This window comes from Crocodylus siamensis, chromosome 1 (assembly GCF_052110815.1).
Source record: "Crocodylus siamensis isolate JL-2025a chromosome 1, ASM5211081v1, whole genome shotgun sequence".
In the NCBI taxonomy this organism is placed as follows: Eukaryota; Metazoa; Chordata; order Crocodylia; family Crocodylidae; genus Crocodylus; species Crocodylus siamensis.
Window position 1 is genome coordinate 151,750,200 of NC_143395.1, and position 18,824 is coordinate 151,769,023.

Genomic DNA, 18,824 nt, shown 5'->3' on the forward strand with positions numbered 1-18,824 from the left:
TGGTGGTTTGGGGTTTGTTTTTTTTTTTTTTTAAAGTGACGGCGCCTGGTGTTGTGGGGGTAGCCATGGGGGCCTGGGGGTGCAAGTTTGGGGAGTGAGGCTGGGTGGGGCAGCCGTTGGGGCTGCAGCAGCTGGTAGGGGATGAGGCCAGGTGGGATAGCAATCAGGGAGAGTAGCCCCTTTGGGGACCGTTTGGCCCCCTTGCGTAGGAGCCAAGACCCTTGTTGGTGGGCCGTAACTTGTATCGGAATCATTGCCCCTGTGGGAGGGCAGCAAAACATGTATTCATGAATTCATGAAACCTGTATTTAGAGTTCACTTTATAATAAGAGACTTGCTTTAACACTAGATATATCAGTAAAACATTGTCCAACTGGTGTCTCTCTCTCTGTCGTGGTCTTTTGTTTTACTTGTGGAGGAACATGGATTTGGGGGTATTTTACAGAGTGAATTTGGGATTTTTTTTATCAGAGATTTTTCAGTTTTCCGATAGGGAACACCAGAATTCCTGCTAATGAGGCCAGTGGCTAGACCCTGCTTGCTCAGATCTGGCACCTTGGCCCTAGCTGGCTGTGGCTGACCTCTTGGCCAAATGGGGACCAGGAAGACATGCTTTACAGTTCAAAGCAGGCCACCACACCCGGAACATCTTCCAGGCAATAGCTGCCCAGATGGCTGGGCAGAGGGCACACATGGCAGTAGTGTTGCACAGAGGCCAACTCTGCAACCACAGTCCACTGGCAGCTGGCCCAGAGGGGCAGATGTCTCTACTGGCTGTGCAGTCCCCATCTGGGTCTGACAGGTATGCAGCAGGTCATGGCCAGGCAGCAGCCCCCACTGCCAGACTGCTGCAGTGGGTAGAGGGTGCAGGGCTGCTTCAGCAGTCCGGCTGGCAAGGGTCCCCAGGTACCAATTGGCTGGGCCCCAGATACTCCTGAGAGCTAGTAGCTCTGAGCTACTTGCCAGGGCAGCTTTTTATACTGCTGGGGCCAGCACAGGTGCTGGCCCTGGGCTCTAGCTCCCCCTGGCTACAGATCTGGGAGGAGCCAGGCAGGGTTATTTTGCCCCAAGTGGCACAATTTGTTCCACACCAAAGTGCATGTCTGAGCACGCGTGCTGAAGCAAAAAGCCCCGGCTCAAATTTGCACCATTTCTATTTGAGCTGCTGCAGGTGCATGTGCTTGAATGTGTAGATGTGCCCCTTGAGTCTTTCAGGAGCCAAATGGGAAACTTCTGGTGTTAAATTTTGAGTAACACTATCGGTGAACTTATAAGTGCGTGTAGTGCTGGTTTTTTTTAAAATCACTTCTAGAGGTGCACTGATACATCAGTATGATATTGGATTGGTACCAATATAAAGAAAATTGGCTATATTGGAAATCAGTCTGATGGTGCTGATGATTTGGCCAATAAAGCCTGTGCTGTGCGCAGCTGCAGAGCAGCATACAAAAAGCAAGGAGCAGAGCTGGCAGCATGGAGAGCTGCTTCCAGCTGGTAAGTCTGTGTGGTGGGAGGGAACAGGCGTGGAGGGGGACAGATCAATGTGTCCTGCAGTGAGGGAGGGGAAAGGGGTAGGCAGTGCCCAGCCAGGTTGGGCACAGGTAGTGCTGTGGCTTGTGGGGGTGAGAGGCAGCTCCTACCACTGCTTGCACCCTGGGAGGGCACACGGGGGGTCATGTGCTCCTGATCTGCACGGGGTGGGGCAGGTGGACTGGAGCAGGAGCTGTGCAAGGCAGTTTTCACTGGGGGCTGGGCTCAGAATGGGCACTGGCAACACTGGGAGGGGGCTGCAGCCACCTCACGTTTCGCCGCAGCTCTACTCCCAGCACCACTAGCGACCCGGCATAACCCTTGCTCTTCCTGGCGCATGGGTAGATGCAGGGCATTGAGCCAGGGCTGTGCTGGGTGGCTGGCAGTGGCAGCACTGGGAGTGGAGCTGCAACGAAATTTGGGATGGCTGCAGCCCCTTCCCAGTACTGCCGGCACCCGCTCTGAACCCAGCCCCCAGCAAGAAGAGCTCCGTGCAGTTCCGGCTACAGCCTGTCTGCCCCGCCCCGTGCAGATCTGGGGGCACATACCCTCCCGGGACACAAGCAGTGATGGGACCTGCCGCCCCCATGAGCCATGGTTTCATTTCACACCTGCTCTGGCTGGGCAGCCCCTGCCCTCTCCCCCCTGCCGTCCCCACACCGTTTCCCTCCCCCCATTTCCTTCCACCGCACGGACTTATCAGATGGAGGCAGCTGTATTGGACATCAGATTGGTATCGACCCCCAAAATCTTTATCAGTGCACCACTAGTCACTTCCAAACCCTGTGATCCCTGATCTCTGGTCAGGTAAATGGGTAAATGTTTCTTTGAGAAACTCTGAAGGATGTGTTGTTCATGTCAATTACAACAAACTTTCAATCGAAAAGAGTTCATTTACATATGATATATATGGTTTAGACTAGATAATCAGATGGATGGGAAGTTCAGTCTGACTACACTTCCATATATTCTTAATACTGAGTATTGTAAACCATGTCTCTCTAATGTATAAATGTAGAGCGAATTTAAATAGGTAACAAAATTGGTCAATTTTTGATGGAGGAAGTCCATAGATGGGGATGCTCTGCATGTTTTTAATGAAAGTGACTGCTGATTTCTTGAGGTTTAAAATGAGAAACTATCAATTTTAAAATATGATATTATTCCTGTGATTTTTACTAATTGAACCGTACTTATTTTTGTGGACCTCTGTCAGTTTATTTTCATTTCCATTTTGCTAGTTTTATTATAACATGTTTCTTGATATATATTCCAAAAAGTATTGCTTTCATTTAAATACAGTTTGTAGAAATGCTAAGTGAAGAGAAATTTTGAGTTCTAAATATTTTTTATTTTTAGGGTCTTCATGTTACTTTCCTGCATTGGCCAAAGATCCCTTAGCAACAGTGGTGTCTTGGAAAGTTTACTTAATCTCTTGGATAACTTGCTGTCACCTCTACAACCTCATTTACCTGTGCACAGACGTACTGAAGGTAGTACATTAACTTTAGGTGCTATATTATTAAAATTCAACATAAGCTAGCAAATTAGTAAAGACAGACTTTTGGTAAAGGCTGTATTTTAATAACTAGGAACCGATCACATCTACTATTATAGGTGCCATTTAGGCCATGCCAGAATCCTATTCCATACACACTTCAATTTTTTGTAAATCTTCATCTGTTTGTCTGAAATTTCACATTTTTGGTCTTTGCCCAAAAGTGATTTTCTTTCTTGAAAATTGAACACAATCCATGCGCTATTTTTTTTTTTTTAGTTTAGTTAGGATGTACATAGCATTAACAGTTTTCTAGACTGTTTGTTTTTCAGACAGCTGTAGAAAGCTGACCGAATTTTGAAGTCCTAGTCAAAAACATCCAGTGCCTAACACGTTAACTGAAAATAATTGAATTTGATTTCACCAGACTAATGGCTGTTAGAAGTTGAATAGAGCGTGCAGAATAAAAGACATTTTGCTTAACTACCCTTACACACATTGCTAAATGAGTGTGTTTTTTCTGAATATACTTACTTTAAATTCAACTGTCTCGATCTCTAAAAATTCTAGAAAGATCTATTCTCAAAGGCTGATAGACCTTAGTGTGTTTGTCTCTAATTCATGACAAGTTCAGGGGGGTAAATTATCTTAAAGGTTTATAAACTGTTTTAAAACTTGGGGTGTTCCTTAACCCATACATGCTTACAGACTTAAAGAAGGCTCATCAGTGTTGAAATTATAGGTGTGCGAGCTTGGTAGAAAACCACCTGGTACTCTCTTCCTCGTCTTCCTCATTCCCTTACAGTCCCCCAGCATAAACAAAGCAGTGTAGCTGGAATTGTTCTCTTGTTCCTCCTCAGTCTACCAGACCTCTTGAGTGTACAGATCCTGATTAGGCTTTGCAACTTCTCAACCTCCATCTGTCTCCTCTCTACAACTTCCAGGTCATTCTATGTTTCTGGTATCACCATTTATACTCACAGAGGACTTTGCAAGCTCTGAAGCTTTGTCTCTCTTCATTGTCCAGCTTGCTGCTTCCTGGATTACAGGGAGTTAGCACTAAGCCATGTAATGAGTATGTACAATGAAAGCACCAAGAAAGAGAGTCGAATGTGTAAAAAGTATCAAACAGAAAGTGAGAAAAGAACCAAGAAACGGGCCTGAAGGATCAAGCCAAGAGTCAGAGAGACTACAAAGAAGAATGGGGGAAGGGATGGGAAAAGGTGACTATGCTGAGTGGAGGAGTGCTAAAAATGGGAATGGGAAGGCTAGAAGGGCATATTGGGATTTAAGAGATTGAAAAAATGGTAGAAAAGTATTTGGAAATAGAATCCTATTTAGATACTGTTGTCAACCTCCACTTCGTTCATCCTAAAAACCAGGCAGATATGCAACAACAGTCGCCGACAGTAATAGTCTACCTCCTGCCTCTAATCTACAGCCCTTCTTTCCAGTGGTTTCTGTTCCTTTGTCCACTTTGGTCTCTGTCTTCACATCCTTTGGGCTAGGTCAGTGTGTTCCAGTGGGCAAAGTATTAGACAAAGACATCAAAGAGCCTGAATATTATTGCTTAACTACTGACAGGCCTCATACAGACATTCAGTTTTTCCTGGGAGAGTCTCTGCTCTTGTAGGAGAAACATGAGTGTACAGGTGTTCAGGCTTCTTCTCTCAAGAGTAAAAATAGTCGCACCAGGAGAAAAATAGCCTGGTAATCGTTCTCCCAGAAGAGTTATCTGTACATGCTTTGGCTTCTCTCAGAAGAGAATATAGTGCTCCAGCATCACCCTCCACATCCCCAGGGAGACAGATATTGCTCTCTAGACTCTGCTGTTCCAGCAGGGAGCAGAACACTCCCCCTCCACAATCCACATATTGTGATGCAGAGAAAAAGGCTGGCCCTGGGTAGTCTGGGTCAGCCAGTTAGGGTTGCCTGTGCACTTCTGCCATCTGTCTCTAAGCAGACTAAGGGAGTCTGCAGAGCACACTGAGATGTGTGCACAGGATACCCCCTGGCTGTACAGTGTCAGCACTGCAAGCTCTCCGTTCCTCAGGGCCTCAGCATTCAAATGTCTGTTCACGTGGTTTTGGGTAGGGTTTTTTTCTATAGGGAGAACAGAGATGTCAGAGAATTATCCCAGATTATTTGAGCAGGTGCTCACAGAGTAGTGTGTGACCTTGGGCAGTTTATTTCTGTGGTTCATAATTAAGGCTTCTTGCTGGGTCTGGCTGTTGTCATATATCTAGATACTGAAAGGAGTATGTTTGATTTCTACTTTCCACTGGAAGTATTCTGTTCTTTGTTCTCAGATATAGACCTGTTAATGATTTCTTTCTTCCCACTCCATTCTGTATTTTCCTAGGTCTCAAACAAAAATTCACGAGTGCAGGTTTTTTGTACATGGAAAGAAACACGGGACCCTTTTATTACCTACTGCTGTGTACATGATGATGTCTGTGTTGGATTCTTTGAGCCTATCTTAATCTTGTTGTTATTTTCAAAGCCTAACTATATTGCCTATATTTCATCTAAAACCTGCTTATTTAAGGGGTATTGGACATTCCTATGATCAGCTGGGTTGTAATGTTGGTGTCCAGACTTCTAGACTACGTGGCTACTGTTGAAGATGAAGCGGCCACAGCTAAGAAACCTTTGAATGGAAAAGAGAGGGAGAGATTCCTGACAGGTATAGTATGCTTATAACTTTTTAAACATCAAATTGTGCTTTTACAAGTATACATTTCTTACAAAATATTACAGTGATTTACTGTTGCCAACACTATTACACAAAAATCATGAATTCTATTTTTAAGTCCTGTTTACTGCTTATTTGCTTTTCACGTGTTGACATTACAGGTAATTTGTTTTAAAATTCTTTTCCTCATTTATTTTAAGTGCTATGTTCTTCACGTTGATATATTCATTGAAGAACAGGGAACTGAAGAAAACCCCAGTATTAAGAGACTGTGTATAATTGCAAGTTAGCAACATTATGATTTGATGTGGGCTTGACTGGGCATATTATTTCATAGACATTTGGGCTGGAAGGGACCCCAGAGGATCATCCGAGTCCAGCCCCCTGTCCCAGGGGCAGGAAGTCAGCAGGGATAATAGGATCCCAGCGAGATAAGCATCCAAATGTGTCTTGAAGGCGTTCAAAGTGGGTGCTTGAACCGCCTCCAGCGGCAGTCTATTCCAGACCTTGGGGGCTCAGACAGTGAAGAAGTGCTTTCTTATGTCCAGCCTGAATTGGTTACAGTGGAGTTTGTGACCGTTCCATTTTGTCATCCCTTCGGGAGCTCTGGTGAACAGTTGTTCCCTCAGATCCTGATGAGCACCCCTGATAAACTTATAGGTGGCCACCAGATCACCCCTGAGCCTGCACTTTTCCAGGCTGAATAGCCCCATTGCTCTCAGCCTCTCATCATAAGGTCTGTTTTCCTGACCTCTGATCATGCGTGTGACTACTCTGCACCCTCTCAAGCTTCTCCACATCCTTTATGAATTGTGGAGCCCAAAACTGGACACAGTACTCCAGCTGCGGCCTCACCAAGGCCAAGTACAGCGAGAGAATGACGTCCTGGGATCTGCTTGAGAAGCATCTATGGATGCAAGCCAGCGTTTTGCTCTCTTTACTAGCCGCAGCATCGCACTGGAGGCTCGTGTTCATCTTGTGGTCAGCCATGGCCCCCAGGTCCCTTTCATCTGTAGTGCTAACCAGCACTACCAAGCCTATAAGCACGGTGCAGGTTTTTCTTTCCAAGGTGGAGAACCTTGCATTTTTCAGTGTTGTACACCATCAGGTTCTCATCCACCCATTTCATGAGCCTGTCCAGATCTGCCTGGATCACCCTCCTGTCCCCAGAGTTGGTTGTCGTCAGCCAACTTGGCCAGTCCGCTTCTGACACCAATGTTCACATCATTGATGAAGATGTTAAACAGTATAGGCCCTAGGACAGAGCCTACATTATTAATTAATGTGTAAAGGAAAGGTAACTTATTTGTTCCAAATGCAAGCTGACCCTGCATTTTCAGGTTCAGTGTTAGGAAATACAGCCTTTTCTCTGAATAGAAATCAATAAATATATGCAGAGCCATTGAATTTTTATTTATCTTACAAAATCCCACAGGAGGCTCAACTAAGCATTTAAAATGACTTTATTTCATGCACAAAAATATTCCAAGTTTAACTGTCAGGATTGTTATAAGCTGACCTTGCATATAAATTGAGTGCGTTTATTATTGGAACAATATGGTATGTCTAGTCATGCATTTTCTAGCTTAGTTATGGGTTTCTTTTGAATACCTGTCATTCATCGAGAGGGGAAAATAAGTGATGTGGTGTTAACTTGTATGAGGATAGTAATCTTGCGTAAGTCTTTGTTCTTCAAAATTGAAACTAGTAAATGCAAACTGGTTCTGGTGCACTCTTCAGCTAAATACAGCCCGTCAAAAAGTGCAAGGTGAAATCAATTCAGTCTTTGTGGGTTTCTTGCTGTGTAGATTGGCCTGATAAACTGAACTGATGTTCACTCTTCAGTTGAGAGAGGCAGCCAGGTGCCTGCAGTGGCCCAAGCCAGAAGGCACTAGAGCAGACCTTCAAGCCCACTGGCTATTGCTGAGCCCAGCGAAGTGGGGGGCCTTCCCTAACTTGGCTGCCAAGCACATGCCCCCAACCCCTGCTTTCCCCACTGCAGGGAGTTAAAGAGCTCCCATCCACGTGCCAGCCCATGTGGGGGGAGCCCCCATCTTAGACGGGAGGGTTTCCCTGGCCTGGGGCCCTCCATTGCCATGTGGGGATTCTTCCCTCTCCCCCTCCCTTGTGCAGCTGGACCAGGCTGTGGCTTAGACCCACCCAAACAGGTGGGGGTGGGGAACAGTTGCCTGGACTGAGTGCCTGCCCACACCACTGGGCATGGTGGCTTGGGGGAACCCCTGCCTGGGGAAGGGGGTGGGAAGCTTCCTCCCTGGAAGCAGAGGGGGTTTCCCCTCCCTTCTCACTATCCTCCTACATGGCTGGTGGGCTGCTTGGCTCAGAGGCAATGTCTGCAGAGCAAGGGAAAGGGAGATTCTCCTCGGCTTGCCTGGATAGGAATGTCCTGGACTGGGAAGGGTGGAACTCCTGATGGGGAGGCACCAATTAGGAGTCTGCTCCCCACTCCCACTTCTTGCAATAACCTGAGCCAAGCAGCTCTCTGGCTGGGCAGGAGAGGGGGGATTCCTCACGACTCCCTGCAGCAGGACAGAACAGGACTTGGCGGCCTGGGCTGGGGCAAGGGACTCTATTTCCTGTTTCTCCACCTCCCCTCCACTGCCCATCAGTGAGAGGCTTTGCTGCCTGAGCTCTGTGACAGCCCAGGGGCAGGGTCAGCTAGGCACTGGGCTCAACCAGCAGCACTTAAACCATGTTCTAGCAGGCCACCATTTGGGGTGATGGGGGGAGTTGCAGGTAGGTGCAAAGCATCTTGGGATGCTGGGGGGACTGCAAGGTAACTTCAGTCAGGAGGGGATCTGGGAGAGAAATTTGATAGACCAGCTTAACCTAAATCAGTTAAGTCTCCTACTGCATCCATCCAGATTGATCTAAAACTGGTTTCTGCCATTTTGAAACCAGAGTGTGTGCACTGAACTTCTGTTCTGTTACAGGTTTAAGCTGCTTTCCAATTACTTATACTGCTTTATGCTTAATTTCTATCCCTAGTCTACGAGAAATCTCAGTTATTGATATGTTTGTCTCTCTTCTAGGCAATCAGTGGAGTTTTATTAATAATAGCCTACACACCCAGAATCTGAACAGGTCTACCAAGGGCAACAGTAGCCTAGATAGATTGTACTCCAGAAAGATCAGAAAGCAGCTTGTTCATCATAAACAGGTAATTTTCAGCATGGTACTAGCACTCATCACCTAAAGTACTTGTGTCTTGTTTCATAAAATCCCAGCTTTGGTCATGGAGCTTATTTACCTTGCTTTGGCATAAGTCTGTTCTGTAGCTGAAAGCTGCCTATCTCTTGACACATCACAAGCTATGTGGCATGGGATGTGCTGGAATAATTCTAATCCTGTGGAGTATGTTGCTGTACTATGCAGTCGCCTGTATTTTATAGTAAAACTTATTTTTCATTCTTGATGAATCTACATAAACTTGAGTGGTGACCACCTGTAATTTAAACATGATTTTTCAAATGTAATGTTTCTCATTCTTTAAAGTAGCTATTCATATTTTATGACCCTGGACATGCATCTAGTTCTGCTTTTAATATACTTATTCTTGAAATTATCTGCTGTGATCCTGCTGGTAGCCCAGGAAGGTGTGTTTGTACAAAAGCTAACTATAGATGGCAATTTCAGCAGAAGTTTATAATCATATAAAAATACTGATCCTTTTCACATCTTATTGCTAAATTTTCATTTTCTCCTATTAACATTTTCTTTTAGCAACTTAACTTATTAAAAGCAAAACAGAAGGCTTTGGTGGAACAGATGGAAAAAGAGAAAATACAAAGCAACAAAGGATCATCATACAAACTTTTAGTAGAACAGGCAAAACTAAAACAGGCTACTTCAAAGGTATGATGCTCTGAAACGGTAATTCACTTGTTGTTTTTAGTGCATAAAGACCTGTTCCTGCAAACTAATTTTTGTCCTGCATTGACTTTATTCTTTTAAAAAAAGGTGTTTTCATTCTGGTTCTTATCAAGGCTGTTCTGTTTGCTGAATTGAGTGGCCATTTGGAAATGTGGGATTTTGGAAAAATATTCTGGTTCTGCTACGGGCACCTTGTTGGCTGAACAAAGCCAAAATCGCCAGTAACCTAGCAGCTTTTCTAGTATCAGACTAATTTTTAAATCACATTAAGCATCTGACACCATTTACCTATAGAAACATGACTTATATTTTATATGGTTAACTTATGCATGTGACTTTTTTTTAAAGGACGTTCTCATGCGTGAGTATGCAAAACTTAAGCATGCCACTTTCCAAAGCAAAAATTTTACTATTTTGAAAATACTGTATTTACCTCAATCTAAGATTACTTTGAATTTAAGGTAACCCAGCCCCCTCCCCCCCCAGTAATTAGTTTCTGTATACATAGAAAATTACATACTTGTTATAATTTTCCTTGTGTGGAACCTAATTAGTGGAAGGTTGTTTTTAAATTTGTTCCCCTACTGTTGTGACAGGGAAAGCAACAGCAGGGGGCAAGGGATCAGAACCCTGCCCCTTGCTCCCCTCCCCTACCTTTTTACCTTCTGCTGCATTTCTGCTTATCTGGGGCAGTCAGTGGCAGCAGCAGCAGTTCCCCAGCTCTAGCCCATCCTGTCCAGGGAGGAGGGGGCAGGTTGGTGACAGGGTATAAGGGGCAAGCACAGGGACAGGGAGTGGGGAGCAGGCTGCAGGTTTTTCTGTGCTTCCCTTGGCCATGAACTCCTTTCCCCTCCAAATGAACCATTCTGGCTGGGGCAGGTGGGAGCTCAGCTCTGGCTTTGGCCCCAAGCCTAGTGTTAGTGCCACAGGTGAGCTGCTACCTGTGCCAGGCTGGTACTTGAATCCAGGGTAAAGAATTGTTTTGTTTTGTTTTGTTTTCCTCTTCTCCCTCCATGTTGATTGGGTGGAAAAAACCTCGTCTTGGATTTGAGTAAATATGGTAGTTTCTCTCACTTGAACTTATTGGCTTTCCAGGGGTTATGGTTTCCTCATATAAAACATAGCTGCTGAAAGTGGAAACAAATGTAGGCATTATATCAGAGTAGTATCCTTGCAAACTTCAGTGCCTTGTTTACTAAAGGAAACTGAGAGCACTATAAGCATTCCATTGACCACAAAATGAAATAAATTTATTTTATGACTACCGGAGTTAAATATGACTTGAAATTTATACTTGGTGGCTTTAGAAATGTTGTTGCCTTTTTAGGACAGCTGAAAGAGATTATAGACTGATGTGCCTAGACACAGTTTTGAGAGAGAGGGCTTGTATAGATATTGTGGGAAGAAATAAGTTGGGGTTTTTTTTAAATCAGCAAATTTTAACAAGACCTACCTTGTTCACTAAGTCGTCATCTTAATGAGCTGCTCCTTCCTGCTATATCTCTTTTTCCCTAATACAACAGAGAAAAAAGATAGTGCCAGCTTCAAACATCTACATAACCCGATCTATGCTGTGAGTAAAGCTGTGTAGAGTTCATTTTCACAGCAGTCATGTTTATGTAAAAAGTAACATGGTAGTTGACTTTCCACTTTAACATATAGTTTCTGTATTGTTATGTACTTGTACATGGTGTGTATGTGACAAATAGCATCTTGTAGGCAAGGTTCTTTGAGTAGATGTGATATCTTTTATTAGACCAACTGAGTAATTGGGGTGGGGGGGAAGTTTTTAGCAAGGTTTCGGGCATCCTTAGAAAGCTTGCTAAGAACTTTTTTCCAACTACTCAGTCTAATAAAAGATATCACATCTGCTCAAAGAACCTTGCCTGCTTTTGTCCTTAGACCAACATGGCTACAACTGAAAACCCAAATAGTATCTTGTGCAGCTTTGACCACTTCACCTAGTAACTGATGTCACCAGTGACAACTTTCCATGTCCCACACTTGTGAGTAATTTCAAACACTGCACTTTTAAAACAAATACTCAAAGGGCTCTCGCAGTAAATAATGATTTCCCTACACTCCATCAATATCATGTCCTCAGTTTGGTTTGTAAATAATACAGCTACAACATGAGCTAAGTGGTAATTACAGGACAAACAAGATTTTTGTCCTGAAACAGTAATAAGCCTCAACACGGATATCTTGCAGTTCATTAGTGTTAGAAATCATAGCTTTAAAAATTAAATATGCTGTGGTACAGCATGTAGGGTTTTCCTGGTTTTAGTCTGTTCAGAGATATGACCGAAAAAGTCAGATACATTTATATATTCCTTGTCTTAAAGTGTTTATGTGCTTTTAGGAAGTCATCTAATATTTGCAAAAGAGCAAAAACAAAACGGTTGGAAGGACAGTTCTCCAATGGGTTAAACCTTGACATACAGTTTTGTAGTATGATATGGTGGGTTACTTATTATATATGGTAGCTTTCAGAATGATTTGAATCTGAGTCTTTTTTGTTTGCTACCATTTCCAAGTTGATCAAGTTGCAGTGCCCATGGTTAGCCCTTCCAGTACGGAGCTGTAAGTCTCTGCAGTTCTAGTCACTTAGCTGCTATGGAAGAACAATAGTCAATAGTCTTGGTAAACTATATTCCAGTTACAATTTTCATCTTTCCAAGTAGTTATATAACTGGATGCATGGTAATTATGCGGACATGTACAAGTGTACTAAGAGAAGTAGCAACAAGTTTCTAAAATGTGGGGTGTTAACATATTATAAAAGCTCTGGTGTAGCTAAAGGTTCTGTTGCTTCTGTTTTGGGATGCATGGCATAACTTGCTTGTGGCTTCGGCACTGGAGAGCAACTTAAATTCTTGCCAGTAGAACTTTGTTTCGTTCTAGACTTTTCAATTGTGGGATTTTTCCATTACTGTTCAAGTTTCTACAACTAACTACTGTTAAATTTTCCCAATTCTGTACATGGTCATATTGGCAGAAGTATGACGTTTTAGTTTTGAATATTTAACATCTGTTAACATTTTGTACTTTATGCAGCACTTCAAGGACTTAATACGGTTACGGCGAACTGCAGAATGGCCTCGTTCTACGTTGGACACAGAAGTATCAACAACAAAGGAAACTCCAGAAATTGAACCACTTCCATTTACACTGGCACATGAACGCTGTATCTCAGTGGTGCAGAAGCTGGCCCTTTTCCTTTTGTCAATGGATTTTACTTGCCATGCAGATTTACTGCTGTTTGTTTGTAAGGTAAACATGAATAGGTAGTCTATTTGGTAAAATGCTATTTTTTCCATGTAAAAAACTGGTTTAAGGAGCTATATTTTAACATGCGATTTTTGAAAATGGTAGGCAGATACCTTTTCATTGGCTACTTCATTTAATTTATTTGATTGTAAAGAAAATAGTTGCATGGAATTTTACAGTAATCCAAATGTGAAAGTATAAGACTATTGCAGAAGTCTTATAATAGGATATTTCGTAGTATGCTTCTATTTCAATTACCATTTTTAAAGAAACTTTTACATAAATGTATTTTAGAATTCATTCAATGCAGTAAGGAAGTAAAAAATTTAGTTACAGAATACATTGAGTACTGTTTGACTTAAAACTGTTTTTAGGGGTCTTTGTACTTTCTTCAGATAAAAATTAATCCAGAGGTTTTTAAGGTTTCAGATGCCTTACTTTTTAGCTCCAGTTAGGCATATTATTTCAGTTTCACACTGTCTGCATTCAGTGGGTTTTTTTAATTATTTAAAACTAAAATGCAGTATTTATTTACATGTTTCAGCAATACTGTGGTTTTGGTACATAAATCTGGTTTCACTATTGTTATGAGGCTTTCTAGAGCTTTTCAGGATTGCATACTGGAATTAATTTAAGGTTATTTATGTTTTAGATCCCATCTGACACCTGAAAACACTTGGACTTCTCTCTTCTTGCTAGTGCCAGATTCACTTTGGTTTTAAGCAGGGCTTGGCTTGCCTTTTCTTACTGTTAATAGGTTCTGTGCTAGCAGATGGGCAAAGAGAATTGCCTCTGCTTTCTCCTTGTCTTCCTAGCCTTTAAAACTGACCTTTAGAGTAGGAGAAAGTTTCTGTTCTCCCTATCTTTGGAAAACTGAAATATCTCACTTTTTGTTTGGTTTGGGTTTTTTTGTTCCCTCAAAGGAATTGCTTAACAAGGCCTATTCTTTGTTCTCGTGTCCTCCATGAAGGTAGAGGAAGATCTAGAAAGGTTTTCAGGAACCACAAAGGGGAAGCTCTGTGGCAAATTTGTTTCATGCCCATGGGATCCACTCACTCTGGAAGGGTGCTGGATTTAGTCAAGAAAGCTTGTTACGTCTTCCACCCCCACCCCAGTCCAGTCTTTCCTGATACCAGGCCAGAGTCCTTTTGGTACCTCTGCTAGAGTGAATCAGATTTTTTTGGTCTTGAGGTTCAGCAAACTAGTATGTTGTCTTTAAATGTGTACTTTTCATAAGTAAGTCAAGACCCTGGAGTGGATTTTTTAAGTTAAGTATCATTTAGCAGAGTTTGGTCATTTGTCTTTCTCTTCCTCATTTTTAAGAGGAAGCTCCTGGGCTGTTTTTAGCAATGTTCACCTGAATCTCTTCTCCAGCTTGCTTCCTGGACATGAATAAGGGGCTCGTAGGTATCCCATACCCTCCCAGTTTGAGACGCAAAGGGAAACTTCAAAAAAAGTGGTGGGTTGAAGGATCCCAGTTCCTCTTTAATGGTCCCAGACTTCCAAATCTTAAACTAGTTTCAGAGAGCTTGTAGCTCTGCATTTGTGGCTTCGGATTATAACTTGAACATTGAGGAAACAATGTAGTAGCCCTAAAATGCTTCATTTGGACAAACTGAGCAGGTTAAAGATGAGGGCTTGACTTCCCATCCAAAAGAAGAACAGTTTGCCTTTTCCTTCAGAGAAACTACTAAAAAGAAATGGGAGATGTCTGATAAAGAAAATTATCAGCAAGTTCTAAGCTTACAAAGCTCAAGGATTTGGCTTTCTGTCAAATGTCTTTAAATTGATGCATTAGAGGCACCCTTGGCTAAGGAAGTGGTAATTCTTGTTGAGGATCGTGTCTTTTTAATTAGACCTCTTAGACAGGGGAAAACCCACCTTTTTTAAGGGTTTTTGAAGAATTTTTGGCAACACCTGTAGCAGGGTTTCAGCAACCCCTAGCATGCATGCTGAACGTGGCACACAAGGCCATCTTGCTTGGCACACAAGGCCAGCCCTGGCTCTGGGGAGCTGCTGCTAGCAATAGAGCCTGGGCTGCTCTCAGCAGGGCTTGCAGCGTCCCAGCTGCCTGCTGGAAGCAGCCCGGGATCCCGGCTGGCAGCAGCTCCCCAGAGCCCAGGCCAACTGCAGCCAGGAGGCTCCAAACAGCTGTGTCCGGCTCAAGCATCACCTCAGCATCAGTGTGTGCAGGTGCACCTTGGAGCAGGCAGTGGGGGAGGGGCCTGAGGCAGCGCAACCCTGGTCTCTCCCCCACTCCCGGCACAGTGGTGATGAGCCCGGCACAGCTGTTTGTAGCCAGCCTGGGCTCTGGGCAGCTGCAGCAAGCAAGCAGTGGGCAGGCTGCAAACAGCTGCACCGGGCTCCACAGCTCCAGCCTCAGCTCTGTGCTAGCAATGACTGCGTGTGCACCTTGGGGCGGACAGCGGGGCAGCCCTCAGGGCAGTTGCCTCTGTCACCCTCTCCTTCGCTATGCCATTGCTTGAACCCAGTTGAGTGCTGTAGCAACCAAACGTTGTCTGTAAATGCTGTGAGAGATTCCTTTTGCTGGAGCAGAACTAGATAAGGACACGAGAGTGAAAGCTGATGTTAAGATTCTTCTGGATGATCTACTTGAGTATGAAATTTGCCAAATCACTCTATCACTAAGTGCGTAAAGTGGTGTAGCAGCAATGTAGTTGTATTCTGATCTCCAGTAGGTCAAAGAGCAATCCATTCTCACTCCAATGTGGCATCTACCACAAGTCCATAAACTCATATGTGGTCCTCTGATTAGAGGACTGTTGCATGCTGATTAAAGCAGTTTGCTCCTCTGCAGAAATATCCCTTGGCAAAAATATTCTCCCTGGATTCTAAATTAGATAGTTTAATATTGCTGATTATAAACTAGGGAGAACTTTCTTCATTAATCACTTCTTAGCTTTCTTTTTTTAAGTAGCTTCTTGCATCATCCCATATATCTCAAATGGGAGGGTAAGACTAGATCCAAAATAAGAAATGTTATTACTGAGTTACCTTTGAGATGAACCTAGTCTTCCTGTCTATGGCAACCAGGAAGTTTTGTGCTGCCTTTACTAGTCCACCTAAACAATTATTTTAAAAAAAGGTTAAAAAACAAAAAATCTATTAAGTAAGTCTACCAGTGAAAACTTAGTGTTTCCTTGCAACTTCAGGGAGGGAGAAACTACACATGCACATTTACGCAGGCACACACATTTACCAGGCCTTTTCTATGGAATTGGAGGGATTCACAGGTCCTGTATTTCTGTGTAAGCCCTATTCTTTTATAAATTAGTAAATTCACCCACACAGTTGGAAAAGTGGGAGTAGAACCAGAGCATAATACTTTTACTGTGTGTTGGAGACTGAGAGAAAGTGGAGGACGAACCAAACTGATACCTCAAACAATAAAGTGGAAAGACAAATGACAAAATGATACAAATTTGCCACTTTCATTTTAGAAAAATTATTTGAGAACAAGACGCTTATTGGTATGATACCAAACTTTTGTAAGTGTGCATAAATATCCTAAAACTTTAGGTAGTATAATGTATGTGTATAGTTGTAGAAGATGGGATTTTTTTCTTTTTTTGTGTGTGTGTGTGTGTGTGTGTGTGTGTGTGTGTTTTGTTTTTTTAATTGAGCTTAATTGTATTTTTGAACTCATATAGGTTCTTGCTAGAATTGCTAATGCTACAAGGCCAACAATTCATTTGTGTGAGATTGTAAATGAAACGCAGCTGGAAAGACTGTTACTGCTTTTGGTTGGGACTGACTTCAACAGAGGCGATATCTCTTGGGGAGGAGCATGGGCTCAGTATTCTCTGACATGTATGCTACAGGATATTCTAGCAGGTAACTTGCATTTTTACAGTGTATATGAAACTGGAATCCTTTTAAGTATTGGTTTCTTTTAATACAAAAACAGTTCTATATGCTAATATGATTACTCTTGATAATAGAATTTGCAAAGAAACAACCATGTTAGTATTAACATTACGTTTTTTATTGTTTAACTTAAAATATTTTGGCCTTAATTTACCAACACTAGTAGTGATTTTGTACATCTCAAACATTCAATGGGACAGTAGTTTTCAAACAATACTAAGAGTTGATCTGCAAATCAGGCCCCAAGGTAACATGAATAAGCAGTGGGATATTTTGATCATATAGTCAGACTTTAATTAATATGGGAAAAATACAAGCTGATCTGATAAAGAAGCTGTCTGCTTGATTTCAATAGGAGAGCTATTGGCACCAATAGCAGCAGAAGCAATGGAAGAAGGAGCCATGGGAGAAGATGCAGGAGCTTCAGCTGGAGATTCTGATGATTCTCTTCAACAGTCAACAGTACAGTTAGTGGAAACAATAGATGAGCCTTTGACACCTGACATAACAGGTAAACGCTGATATGAAAATAATTTAGAAACTCTTAATTTATATTTGGTCTGTTAACATTTCTAAATTATTGATTTCTGTCATCTAGAATTACTATGAATAAGTCTAAATTCATTAAAGCTTTCCCTTATGTAGTGCACAGTAACTCCGTACTTTAGATAATTGTATGCTAATGTCTTGCAGCTCATTCCTTTCAAGTCTGGGTATATATGTTGTCCTGCAGGTTTCATTTAACAAGAGAAAGCCTTAAAACTTTTAGGGAGCATCCAGATGTGCGTGGACGTTTGGTTCCCTGGGGCAACTAGCAGCTACTTGTTTCCAGGGAATGCCTGTGCTACACCTGCTTTGGCACACAGCAGGTTGCCCCAGATGGGGGAGAGAAGGCTGGGGACAGCACTGTGTTGGCCCCAGCAGCCTTACCTGGAGTCCTAGGAGCCTCCTGGGGCTGCAGTCATGGTGATTCTGCCACATGGAGCCTGACTGGCAGCACACCTCCAGGCTCTGCTTTTCAAATAAAAAATCTCCCCCTGCTCTTGGTACTCCCCCTTTTCCCTCCAAGCCCAGTAGCATATTCACCCTCAGCTCCTTCCCTCCTTCACTATAGTTATCCACAGCTGACCTGTGGGCAAAGGGAGCTCCTAAGCTGCACCTACCCTGCTCCAGCTAGCAAAGCTTGACTTTCCAACCACTTCAATTCTTGTAAAGGGTTAATTTTTTTATTTGGAGAGATTTTTTGTTTTTGTAAATTGCCTTTAACCTAAACCCATGTAAAAATAAGGGTTGTGGCTGAACAATCAGGTTTTGTCATTGGCATCTCATAAAAGCAAATGTTTTTCATTCTGGACTTGCATATATTAAAATTGTTTCATGTTAACGTTCTTTTACTTGCTGCCTTGTTCCAAATCTTTCTTAAAATTCAGTAATTGTCTTGTAATTTAAAAGAAAATTTTGGACTAAACAGTTAAAAATATTATTCCATGAGTTATTTATGATTTTCAGTTTAAAAAAAAAATTGGTACAGGCATTTTGGTAACCATAAAAGGACAGTTAATTTGCATTAAAAATATTGCTAAGACATGGGCAGCATTGGTAATTGTTTTTCAGATGATTTAAAAATAGTAAATTTTTTTTGATCTTTAAAGAATTAAATTGTGATCTCACTTGGCCATGATTTGCCATTAGAAAATACATGAGTAGCCTTAAAATTGCCTGGTAAGTGCAGTTTAGCCAAATTTTACATTACGTATGTCACAATATTAAGGCTATTTTAATCATCCAAAGGTGCTCCGCCTCTGTCGTCTTTGGAGAAAGATAAAGATATTGACCTTGATATGCTGCAAGACCTGATGGAAAATGACATAGATCCTTTAGATATGGATTTGGAGAAAGATTATGCAACCAAAGTCTTCAAGGTATGGCACGCATGAGTTTTTGAAATAACACATACTTGCAAAATAATATAACCCTACTTCTTTCTAGTAATATGTAACATCACTAGACCTGCACTAGTTGCATACTGAAAAGAATCATGCTGTATGTTAA

General features: G+C 42.4%; 1 protein-coding gene across 6 annotated transcripts in view; it reads left to right on the forward strand.

Annotated features, from left to right (window-relative positions):
- The window catches only part of BIRC6 (baculoviral IAP repeat containing 6), a 312,653-nt gene that overhangs the window by 114,398 nt on the left and 179,431 nt on the right, over positions 1-18,824 (forward strand). For all 6 annotated transcript variants that reach the window (XM_090045546.1, XM_090045562.1, XM_090045538.1 and 3 more), the window contains exons 31-38: positions 2,890-3,023; positions 5,577-5,714; positions 8,774-8,901; positions 9,465-9,596; positions 12,672-12,887; positions 16,556-16,739; positions 17,128-17,283; positions 18,564-18,694. In XM_090045546.1, the coding sequence (XP_089901672.1) occupies positions 2,890-3,023; positions 5,577-5,714; positions 8,774-8,901; positions 9,465-9,596; positions 12,672-12,887; positions 16,556-16,739; positions 17,128-17,283; positions 18,564-18,694 (1,219 nt within the window). The remainder of the gene's footprint in view (positions 1-2,889; positions 3,024-5,576; positions 5,715-8,773; positions 8,902-9,464; positions 9,597-12,671; positions 12,888-16,555; positions 16,740-17,127; positions 17,284-18,563; positions 18,695-18,824) is intronic.